Genomic DNA, 13,045 nt, shown 5'->3' on the forward strand with positions numbered 1-13,045 from the left:
TTTTAAATAGTTTTTGGTTTACTCTGTATGTGTATAACTTCGCTGGAGGTGTTTGGGGTATTTTTATCTGCTTAAAAAATCTGGAAACCATGGTAGGGATGGCCTGTCCCATTATTATTATCAGAGATGAGCAGCAGTTCCTATCTCTATTGCCCAAATGCAATTTGATATAGTGTACAGGGACTTATGGAAACACATGGCTGAGTTCAAATGAAAAGAAGGTCACTAGAGGAAGAGAAGTGTGATAAATGAGTTCATGTTTTCATTACTCAGACTGACATGATACTATACATTACTTTCTTTCTGAAGGAACAGATTTTGCTTGTTCTTGTAGTAGGCATCCCCCCAAGGTCTCATAATTCTAAATTGTGTGTTCAGGATTCACTTTGCCACTCTTTTCCTCACCCTCATCCTAGCAATTCTCTTTTATAGATCTATCACTCTGCAGGCTTTCATTTCTACTAGTTTTGAATCTCAAAGTTGAAACCAAAGCCCATCTAAAGGATTGTCAGTAGGAATAAGAAGGTCCCATTGGCACTCTAGAATGGAAAAGGTTTTTATAAGTCATCTGGTCATTTTAGGCTGATTGAGACAACCATTGATGTGCATGGCTCAGATCTTTCTTCTGATAGATCCTGCCTCAAGGAGTTAGCTGACAGTCTCCAGCTTCAGGTGCCTTCAGGACTGGCCTTAACTTTCAAGTGGAAGATGTATGCTTCCTGGGCAGCCACCAGTCAATGACCAAGCAAAGTGGGGATGCAATGGCTTGCTCCTTGGGGCAACTTAGGCCTCTTCTATGTCCAGTCTTTGCGTCAGAGCTCTCTCTCTCAGTTGTGGTGGCCACAACTTTATCAGAGCTACACCATAGTCTGAAGTTCTTCCTATAAGTCTAAAACTCTTTTGTCTTTAACAAATAATATTCCTAATGATTGTCTTGCACTTCTAATTATGTTTTAGCATCTGCTTCCAATGGACCCATTCAACACATGAACAAACTCCTTCTACTCTTACCTCCACTTCCACAGTAATGGAACCTAGGTCTATAGGGGTGAAGTGGCTTACCCAGGATCCCATAGCCAGGTAGTAGCAAATTCAGTGTGACAATCCAAACATTCTAACTCCTAGTCCAATGCTTTTTTTTTCCTAAAACTTCAGTCAACCATGTACAACCACAACCACTTTTTACAAAAGTATGCCAAAATCAGATTTGGATGTACCTCTTTATCAGTCACCCATGCAATTGTTTACTTGAACAATATTGTAAAACAATATTTTAAAAAACTATTTAACTTTTATTAAATCTCTACTTTAGCCCTGTATGAGGTAATAATCTATGATTTAAAAAATTTTGATGCACTAGTTTTATAGTTTTTTAAAAAATACCTTCTCAGTTGTCAATGGACCTTTATTTTATTTATATGTGGTGCTGAGAATCGAACCCAGTGCCTTACACATGCTAGGCAAGCACTACCAGCGAGCTACAGCCCTGGCCCACGTTTTATAGTTTCCTTATACCTATTAAGATACATTACTATTAAAATAAAAGTTTGTATGCATACTACCTAAAGCCACTTTATGTATTGTCAGTGATAGGTAAACTTCACATTTTCAAACACTATACAATATATCTCTCTGCTTTCTTAGGACATATAAGACTGAGAAAAAGGAAAGGGGAGAGTGGTGGAGGAAGGGAGGGAGGAAGTAGAATAGAACATTTATTGGTGAGGAATAAAAAGTCATCAGCTGACTCAGATGCCTTGTTGTGACATCATATTTTCTGCCAATCCCTTGTCAACTATCCATTGAATCAAAACATCTTTACTTATCAGTTGTCTAAAAACCAAATTGAATATATTCAGATACGAACGAAGAATCAAGATTTATCTTAAATGAGTCAATGCATTTATTCCCAAAATGGACTGAAATGCTCCACTTTGAGCAAACTATTAGAGAAAATGTACATAACATTTGAAAGCAGTATCTCTAATCTTCATTTTATAAAGTGCTTGAATATACATACATTTTAAGAAAGAGGTTTAAATAACATTTCCTTTCTCATTTAAAAATATTCATTATTAAAACCAAACAAGATATTTTCTTTAAGAAATCTAAGAATATAATTACAACAATCTTTCACCTTTGTTGCTATTCTTTTGATTTAAGAGCTTTATAATGATCATGAATCTGTTGTGCTAATGAAACAAAATTGGAGTTAGAATTCATGCTATGTAATAATTTAATAAATTCTTAGTATTGTAATGATAATTTAACATTCCCCTTTCATTCCATGGAGATAGTATTATTCAGAACCTCTGCCAAACAGATATTACTAATTTAGAAGCCATTTTGCTACTTCCTAAACATGCTGGTCTTTCAAATAAAGAAGGGTATGAAATAACCTTAATGAAATACGAGCTTCTAAAATGTCACAAATTTTAAAGGCTTGGGAAGTTTGAAGGTAAAAATTCAAGTTGCCTTTTGTGTCAGTGGACAGGTGCCTATAACATTTTCACAGGGTCCTTAAGGTACCATGTTGAAACATACTCTGGCATCTGGTTTGAGAGATTTGGTAGTCTGCCTCTTGAAGGATAAATGTAGAACTGATATACACATACACTTGAATTGATGGGGAGTCTGTTTTCTATGTGATCTGTCTTTTGGTTTACATTTCAAACATTAATAAAATAGTTTACATTTCAAATCCAAATTGAATTTAAGAATAATAATGGAGAAAGCATATCAATTTATTTGTAAATAAGGAAACAGTATAGTTTTATAGTCAAAGTCAGCATAATTAAAAACAAGGCTATTGCATTCAGGTTTTGGTATTTAGTGAACTCAATCTCCAAGCTTCTAGAGAACACATTAGGTACTTCATATATTTCCTTTTTGGGTGATTACAGATGACACAAACTAAATAAAATATATTGCCCAGAGACACTTAAACTCTCGATTGTTCTTACCAGGTTAGCAAGCATGTAGTGATACCCTCTTGAATGTTTCCCAAGGATCACAACCTGCAGAAAGAAGAAATGAGAAATATTATTTATTCAAGAAGGGAATTTTCTTTTGCACAATCAGTGGGATGGCTAGAACAAATGCTTTTAAATGCTCAACCAAGTGTTATGTCTTTTTTTATACAGCAAAATCATAGTTAATTGAACCAGGTTTCTTTTTGTTGCTTTTCACTTTCAGCCAAATAAAACAGCAAGAATTGCCAACATCAAATTTAAAATGTCAAAACAAGGGGAAAAAAACCCTCTAAACTTCCAGGTCAGTAGAATCATTGTCACTTAAAATAGATGGCAAAAGCAATGAAGCTGATGATCCGCCCCCCACACCCATGAACTAGATTTCTGTATTTAGCTGTTCAGATGGAAAATGAGCTGAACTTTGCATACAAATTAGAAAATAGAATGTACAGTACATTTTTTTTTTGTTATCTGGAATGCTTAGGGAATAGAACACTCAAAGAACGGGGTTAATGGGATTTTCAGGTTAACAGAGGTTGCTTTTGCTTATTGAAAACTTTTAAAATGGTTGCCTTCCTTTTTCTGCCTTAATATGAAAGACTTGTGACCATCTGTACAGCTTTTAGTGCTGCTCAAAATGCCTTAGGGCAGTCAGGGGGGTTTTCCCTCAGGGGATATTTGGCGATGCCTGGAGACATTTTTGATTGTCACAACTGGGAAGTATGCTACCAGCATCTAGTGTGTTAGATGATGATGATGTTAGGCATCCCTCAAGGCTCAGAACAGTGCCCAAGAATTATGTGGCCAAAAAATGTCACTAGGGCCGAGGCTGAGAAAGCATTCATCAGAATCATTATTCTTATCATAAGTGTCGTGAATAATACTGTAATAATAGTAAAACTTACAGTTTGCAAAGTACATTTTATCACCTCATTTATCACCTAAATATTTTCCAGTCATATATATTGGTTGAAAGCTTTTAACTGCATACTTGATATAATTATATTTCCTTGTAACAAAATACAACTAAGTTCTGGTTAATTAAGGATTTCATAATATATTTTAGTGAGTATTGACTATGTGCAAGGTACTATACCAGATTCAGATAGTGGAAACAGGGAGGGAAATAATATAATATAGAGTTAAAAGACACAACCAGAGGTAGGACGATATTCTGTATTGGCCTTGAAGCAAATACAATTTTAGGAGCTCTTTTTAAAAAATGAGACACAAATATGAATACAGTATTTTAAACAAGGCCTTGGAAAGAAGTTGTGCAAGTACAGGGCTGTTAAGCTTAAGTTTCATGATAAATCCCTCTCTGGATGCTGCTGTCAAAGGATTTAAAAACAACTTGGGCAGTCATCAGATCACGCGTATCAAATCAGAACTATATATGTAAGGCTGTGATAATCATAAATACAATTTCCCTTATTTGATTGTCTAGTTCACGTCAGATACTGTACTAGGTGCTATATATGTATTTAATCTCTAGAACAATTTAACAGTCTCATTTTATAGATAAAGAATCTCAGCCCAAAGAGTCTAAGTAATTTGCCCAATGCCATATAGCTGGGAAGTGGTAAAACTGGAAATATAACCTAGGTCTCTGCCTCTAGAACTCCTATTCTGGGAAGTACAGTCAGAGGCTCCTTATCTATGTGTTCTGCATCTGAAGATTCAGCCAACCACCAATTGCAAATAAAATTTGATTTGGAAAAAAATTGCATCTGTACTGAGCATACTTTATTCTTATTTCACTAAGAAATAAAATAGAACATCTATTTCTATCACATTTACATTGTATTAGGTATTATAAGTAATCTAGAGATGATTTAAAATATACAGGAAGATGTGCCTAGGTTCTATGCAAATATTGAACATTTTATAAAAGGGACTTGAGCATCTGCATATTTTGGTAGCTGCAGGGGCAGGAGATGTCCTGGAACCAATCTTGTACAGTATGACTGTACATCACATGGTTTGTAAATACAGATGGGTCCCGACTTATAATAGTTTAAATTATGATTTTTTTGACTTTACAATGGCGTGAAAGCAATATCCATTCAGTGGAAACTATACTTGAACTCATGTTAGCCATGTGTTAACCAGTGAGTACCCATATATCCATTTTGTTTTCCACTTTCAGTAGAGAATTCAACAAATTACATGAGATACTCAACACTTTGTTATAAAATAGGTTTTCTATTAGATGGCTTTTGCTCACTTCTAGGTTAATATAAGTGTTCTGAGCATGCTTAAGTTAAGTTGGGATAAGCTATGATATTTGATAGATCAGGTGTATCAAATGCATTTCAACATTTTCAACTGATAATGGGCTTATTAGGATGTGACCCATCATAAGTAGAGGTGTGTCTGTATGTGCTAAATGTCAAGTGCCAATAACTGCTCTAAGTTCTTGGAGAAGAGGAATAAGAGCTGTGTAAGGCCTGAAATGGACAGGGAGGGCCTCATAGAAGAGACAAAGTTTAAGCTGGCCCAGAGAAGTGGAATAATACTCTTGAATATCATACTTATCATGCTTGCATTATAAGCACTCAAATCATTTCAAATGGTGAGGGGGAGAGAAGTGAGAGAGAAAGAGAGTGCATGAGAGAGCTGTTTTCTATTAATTTAAAATATGAGCCACATTTCTGACTGATTATTTATGAAGGAAATGAAAGGTTAATGAATGTCTTGAGGAGGTGATTTCTCATGCTGCCATGACACAAAATGAGCTGTTTGGTATCTTCTGGGATGTATTCTTCAGTGTCTGCTTGTGAGAAACATCCTTGCTGGTGACATTTGTTAACTTTTGGTGGCAAGTTGGGACCATACATTTGTTGAATTTTTAATTCACTGACAATTCTCAACATAATAAAACCAGAGGGTTTTGAGTTCTGCCAGAAAAAAATGAGCAATATTCCTAAGGACATATGACAAGCTTAGGGAGAATTAAGGAAGGAAGCCCAAAAGGAAAGAGTAAGTCTTTCACCAGAGGCAGAACTTAGTGTCCTTTGAGCATAGGGAAGGTAAAAAAGAGTAATGCAGAATTATAGTATGTGAGAAGAGTACTGAATAAGAACCCAGAAGCCCAACCTTGTCATTCACTCACCATTTGATTGTGGATAAATCACTCAACTTTCCTGAGCCTCCAGTTCCTTGTCTGTAATCTGGTCCATCCTTTCTCAGTAGTGTTGCTAGGTTCAATCTAGATAATGTCTACTAAAGTGTTTAAGATGTAAATTATATAAGTATGTGATGTTGTATGAATGTGGGAAGGGGTCATTCACTAAGTCATTGCTTTTTCAGGTTCAGGAAAACTTGAAGCTATTGGAATGTCTGTTTTAATCCATTCCTAGATGGTGTGCTCAGAACAAATGGACTTATTTGGAGGTAGCTCTTTTACAACTTAGCCTTAAAGTGGAAGAGATGGGAAAGTTATCTAAAGATAGGAACATTTAGGTGTCACAAAGCTGCTGCATTGAAGCCCATAATTAATTCCTCATCCTTGCTTTCAGTGCTTTCTTAACTCTTATTTAACATACAGTTCTTACCAATCTTGTTTTTCCAGTTCACAGTAAATTAAATGCTGCAAACTAGAAGGGGTGTGTATGGAGGCAGGGAGTGATATTAGAAAGAAGTACATTAGTAGCAGAGGAAGTGACAGACTGACTTAAAGGAGATGGAAGGGACAAAAAAAAAGCAGAAAACATTGTATGATTCTACAATATAATCATGGATGTTTGTTGTGAATGCCTGAATCATCAGGCTATAGTTCATGATGTTCAGTGATTTCTGCTGAAAAATCTGGAGATACACACACACACATTTTTTTTCAGGGGATGTTTCCATCAGAAATGTTCTCCTGGTACTAAAGAGAGTAAACTTCAGTTATCTTGAAATCTTACATATGTGGGGTAGCTATGATCTTACTGATATAAGCTAAGTGAGGCCTCACTTTAAAAAAAAATGTCATGTTTTGTTCTTGGCCTTCCCTTTTCAAAATTTTTGGTACAGAGCTTGTGGAAATAGAGTGGGATGGGTAGATTGTGTGTAAGATGGTGCACAAAAGAACTCTGTGGTTAATAGGAGCAGTTCTTGTTCAGTTAGACCTAAATCTTTATTCTTTCCATCTGTTATTGATGAATAAGGCATAAATTGCACCCTCAGTTATTTAATGACTCTGGTAACCATGAGGATATTCAACTTTGCTTTTACAGTAATTATAATAGCTCTTTCTGAGTTGTTTCAGAACTTTAAGCATAAAATCTGCTTTTACAGTTGACTGTGAAATTTAAGGAAGAAATACCAAGTTCCCAAATCTATATTCTGCATTCACTTTGCCTTTGTAAGACTTGTTGGAGATGATAGATGGCTTGCTATGATGGCAGATATGATAAATGTAATAACGGGAAATGTGTGAAATGTAGATAAAATTCATTGTTTTAAGGAAATTTATTTTTATCCTCACATATAGCATCTCAAAGAAAAAAATGCCACAATCCTCATTCACTGAAGCTTAAACAGCAGTTCCTTCATGAGAAGAAAAAGCTCGGGCATGCTAACACACTGAACCATGCAGATAGCATCAAATTATTTGTTAAAGAAGTCAATAAATCTTAGTCTACCCATTTGGGGGAGACATTCCCTTACTGACCCCCTCATCCACTTCTCTGTGAAATTGAAGGCTAAATAATATTAAGTAGTTAAAAATAATCTATAAAATATTCAGTTGGGTTTTCTATGTAAGAGGCCCTTCCTTTCTCAATTTAATGTTTAATCTAGACATTTTCATAATTTTAGGAATTTGAAATGAAATTGCTCCACAAGACTACTTGAGAGAAGCCCACAGATCCTTTGGGAGGAAAAAGCATCTGTTTTTCTGTGCTCACATTTTAGAAAAAAATACGTGTGTGAAGAAGTGTGTATGTATTTCCCCCCCTTAGATCCATCTGGTATGCAGATTAGGTTATTTGCAGACCTAAGTATCTCCATGTTTGGATTTTCTACATCAGTGCCAAAAAAGAATCTATGTATAAAGATTGATCTTGCTTTGAGTACAGAACATGTCTTGATGTTCACCTCAATTTGTTACTCTTTGATTTATATACCCTGAGAATATTTGGGGGACTAGGAAAGAAGTGTGGGAATGTGGGATTGCTGGTTTTAATTCACTAGGCTTTTCTCCTTTATTGCATGGATATCTTCTCTTTAAGATAAAAGCTATTAGAGCACATGTTTTTTTTTGTTTGTTTGTTTTTGTTCAAAGAGAAGAAACTTTTCAGCTCCCCTCTCCCTTTCCTGCTCCCTTAGTTGAAAAATATGATATTTGTTTTCTGGCATCCTATCTAATTCTGGCTATATAATTTCAGCTGTGTGGGGAGTTGAATGAGTGACATGCTACAGAAATCAGCCTTAGAACATGTTGCACCTCCCAGAAGAAATTTTGGATATGATAAAAGGTGTCCATCTTCTTGAATGAAGACTCCAAGGTGCTCACTTGTTTGAGTTTAGTAAATGCACATCAGAAGTCAAATTCATTACAATTATTTTTGAATAATCTCAATTTGCACACACATGCTCTCCAAAGATTGAATGACAATGCTTCATGTTGCAGTCATCTGACTTGAATAAATGTTCTGGATTAGTGAGACAGAAGAACCAATCACCCATACCGAAATCAGCCTAATGGTGGTGGGGGTGGGAGTGGTGCAGACAGAGAGAAAAAGGGTGAATCTTTTTATGAAGAAGGAAAATGGTACTATAACTGAGGAACCTCATCGATGCTCATATTATCTACAGAGAAGATTGTGCAGAAAGCAGTCAATTGAGTAAGGCATCTAATGAAGCACTAACATATGCATATTAAAGGGCAAGTATTTTCCCAAAGAACATAGTTGGGGGACAGTTTCATTTTCCAGCCTTTAATATTGCATTACCCATAAATGAATGAAAGATGTGGAAGATTTACTATTAAATGGCAGGAGAGGCAAAGGGCTACACAAATAAGAGGCAATAAATGGCCACAAGCAGGTTAAAGGGGCAATAGATTATTCTTGCTCCTAAGGACAAATGATCATTCAAAGGCATATTGGTCTTTGGGTACACTTCATTATCTTAATCCTAAAATAGTATTTCTCAAATCTCACTCCATAGACATAATGATCTGTGTGCTCTAATACTATTATTAATATTTTCTTTATAGTTACTTGCTTCTTTAAATTTAGTGATATCCATGGTGAAAATAGTCATGAAACCACAGAAAAAGCATAAATACAACTATATGAAAGTAAAATATATTCTTCCAGTTATCACTGAAAATCCTCTTGTATACCATCAGGGGTGGTGGGAATTCATAAGGTCTTATGAAAGGTCTTAGCTTATGGTTTAAATCTTAAAAATATCCCATCCACTTCCAAAGGTTCTTGAGACTTTAAGGGAGCAAAATGATGTCAGAGTTTGGGAGGTAGCAAATGATGCTCAAGTCTGGGTACAAATAACAAATATGGAGGCTTCCGAAGCCATTTCATAAGGCATTTTTCATGTACTGCCTCACCCAGGAAGCCCTGCTGCTTTGATCAGCCAGAGTTCTTGATCATGGGGTCTATTATAAATACTTAAACACCAGCCAACTTCTCACAAAATATTGCTATATCCAGCTATAATGCATTTCTGAACACCTTGCCTTTTCTTGGAGTACTTCATCTAGAAGATCTTTCATAGCATGCTATTTACATTTGGAAATATTCTAGACATTTTTTTTTTTCAGAGGATGAGTAGGGGTGATTTTAATTAGTGTCCAGTGTAGATGAGCACAGCAAAAAGAAAATAGTTTATTTTCAATGTGACAGTGCATATTACTTTCTGTAGCCTCTTTCTATTTTATATTGACTATCCCCCCAAATTAGTGATCTATTTATTTTAGACAGTGCAGTTTAAATGACAGTGTTCTTGATGGTTCTTTTATGAAATTTACTGTGAACTATTTTTGTATTTTGTATCTATTTTTGTATTTCATATCTATACTCACATCAACTTTTGTTTTAATATTTACAACTTTATTCTAACTATCAAATTGCATCTTTGTCTCCTTTAAAAATTTTGCCAAATTATTTAAGTACAAATCACTGTGGTCGTGAGTTTCTGACAAAGACCTACTGGATGGGACTGTAAGGGAGCTAAGTAGCAGGTCTGGGAGTGTCAGTGAATTCATTGCTTGGATTTAAAAAAATGAAATGGCAACATTTGGAATATGGTTGCAAAGTTACTCAAATATGTGTTATTTCCAGTCACAACCATTTGAGGATAGGTGGAACAAAAATCAGACTTCCTTCACTGGCCCAGGAGTCACACCTTCTCATTTTTAGGCATTTATTAGGATCAATAACTTTAGCATCAGACCTAAAATGACATCTTACAGTGTTTAAAATTTTAAGGGTCCAAAATTCTTTATAGATGTGATATGAGTATCCTTAAAGCTTCAAGCAAATAGGTATTTATTAAAGGTGATATACAAGAAGGAGCCATGAACCTTGAAGTCAGATGGTTCTAGATTTAATTCCTGCCATTTATTTATTAGTTCCATTACTGTGTGCAAAACTGAAGCAGAAATGGTAGGGTAGAGTACTAGAGACCCTTAGAGACCCAGGGCCAGCTTGGAATCACTAAACCTCCATGCAGGGAGTGAGAGAAAGAAACTTGTGGGGGAAGAAAAGATAAGATGGTCTCTTTCTGAAGTCCCTAACTGTGCGTCTGTGAATGCATTTTTTATTTGTGCAATGTTTCCAGCATCTGACACACTAATCAGTAGAATAGTTTTTGATTGCTGAAGTGAGTGATCATGTTTATATTTTCAAATGAAGGTTAATCTCTTTCAGAAGTCCAATGTGTTTTTTGGGCCTTTGATTTTTCTGGAAAATTGCTTACTTGGCAGGTTTCTTGTTCTTCTGGGAGCCATTTCATTTAGTGGATCTCAATTCACAAATGGATGACAAATGACAAAGGCTTAGTTCAAGGGAAGCAAAACATAGATTTCTCCTAATTTGTAAATGTTTGGTTTGGTCTTTTACTCTTGCTATTTGGACGTGGCATTATTCCTGCCACCCATGCCAGCTCATGCACCTTTGTGATCATATTGATATGCAAACAGTTCAAGCACCCTAGGCAGAATTATTGATGTTCATCCAAACACAGAGGGATCCTGAAAGCTGATTGTTACTCAGGATTTTTGTGAGCCAGTTATTAAACCATTGGTAGTTTTAAATCAGCAATGTTGGGAATATTAACACCAATACTATAAATCAAGGTATTTTTTTGTTTTGCCAAGGTACAGTTTTCCAGCATACCAGGGGAATCAGAAAGAATGTGGGTTGAAGTCCCAGTGGATAGAAGGGCTGCCTTTATTAACCACATTTCATTCTTCTCTTCTTTTCATGAACATTTATTGAGTGCCTGCTCTATGCCAATTTTGGGAATAGACCCCGGGGGAGACAGAGGTCACAAAAACCTGGTCTCTAGCCTGGAGGAACTCACCATTGAGTGGAAAAGATAGTCAAGTTAACAAGTCAATTACAACCTACTGGGAGAAGTGGGAGAGCTGAAATATGTACAAAGTACAACTGAGGAGACAATGATTAACTTATAACCTGCTATAGATAAAAAGTACTTTGTCTCCAACTAAAGATCTAAAGAATTTTTCCTGTGGCTTTTATAAGTGGGAACCTGACAAACAGGTAACTTAAATAGAATGCTATTTTGAAAATGAAGAGAGATGTATTTTGGAGGGCTATTTCTCTTGATTTCAGGAGAGCCTTGCTGTTTTACAGTGCTTACACACTAGAGGAGAGATTTTTATTCAGAGCAACTATAAGCATTTGGTGTGATGGCAGCCAGGGATGAGTCCATAAGAAATTGTGACTGAAATGATCTATGAGAGAAGTTCAGTTAGAGGGGCTATAAATGGCTAGACAGTAAAGAGAATGGAATCTGCTAAAGGCAGGACATCCTGGCTTTTCCAGTTATGAGCTTTGTAAACTTAGGCAACCTCTCAATCTCAGTTTTCCACCTGGAAAATAGGAAACAATAGTTGAGAAGCAATAGACTAGGGTGGGCAAGAGTATATACTAGACTGCCTAGGTTAGAGTTTCCCTGCTTAAATTAATTGGGTTTCAGTACCCTTATATGCAAATGGATCTATCATTAGTATCTACTTCATAGAATTGCAATGAGGAATAATGAAACAATGTATCTATAGTTCTTAAGACAGTGCCCAATGCTTCCCATAATTATGCTTTCTTTTCTTTTTCCTTTTTGTAGTGCCACCTCCTTTCATTTCTCCCAGCAAAATCACATATATCCTTCAAGGCTTAGCTCATATGCAGCCTTCTCCATAAAGCCTTCTATGATTTCTTGTCTCCCAGGCCCCTCAAAATAGAGTTTTCCTGTTGCTATGGGATGAAGAACATGGACAGGTATTAGTGCTTGAGTGCAGAGCAGTATTGGGCTATTAGTTAGGACACTACTGGGATGGAGATGGAGGAAGGAAGCTGAGATTTGCACTTGGAGCTCTAGCATTTGAGTTGAGAGTGCAAAATGACAAGAAGCTGGGGGGGGGTAAACCAACAACAAAGTCACACACATTGCCTTCTTGTATTGACCCTTCCTTGACCCTGCATTGATTAGAATTTTGACTTCAAACCACACAGCAACTGTGGTTGGGAAGGAAGTGTGTGTGTGGGTTCCCAGCTAAAGACAAAGGAGCACAGACCATAACCTAACTGGGTATGTGTAGTCATTACAGTGTTTCCATCACCTGGGAAATTAGGAATCAGGAATGGGTAGTGAGAGAAGTGACAGCAAAAATTTGGCAGTAAGATGGATCTCTGCTCTGCATTGCAGAACGCTGACCAGGTGTCTTGAGCTGCTCCACTCTGACAGTAACAAATGGACATTGGCTTTCTGCATACTCCATCTTGGGAACAGGGAGGCATGGCTATTCCTGGCTTTGTTACTTGAATCCCGAGAGGCCTTGGGGATAGAGCATGGAGCGGCCGCCACCAGGGTGCGCGGCT

General features: G+C 36.4%; 1 protein-coding gene across 7 annotated transcripts in view; it reads right to left on the reverse strand.

The window, feature by feature from the left end:
• The window catches only part of Gria3 (glutamate ionotropic receptor AMPA type subunit 3), a 280,239-nt gene that overhangs the window by 115,331 nt on the left and 151,863 nt on the right, over positions 1-13,045 (reverse strand). For all 7 annotated transcript variants that reach the window (XM_058571555.1, XM_058571572.1, XM_058571563.1 and 4 more), the window contains one exon: positions 2,964-3,017. In XM_058571555.1, coding sequence (XP_058427538.1) covers positions 2,964-3,017 — 54 coding nt within the window. The remainder of the gene's footprint in view (positions 1-2,963; positions 3,018-13,045) is intronic.

Source organism: Marmota monax, unplaced genomic scaffold, assembly GCF_021218885.2.
Source record: "Marmota monax isolate L192 unplaced genomic scaffold, Marmota_monax_Labrador192_F-V1.1 WCK01_AAM20220418_F8-fsc00054, whole genome shotgun sequence".
Taxonomy (NCBI): domain Eukaryota; kingdom Metazoa; phylum Chordata; class Mammalia; order Rodentia; family Sciuridae; genus Marmota; species Marmota monax.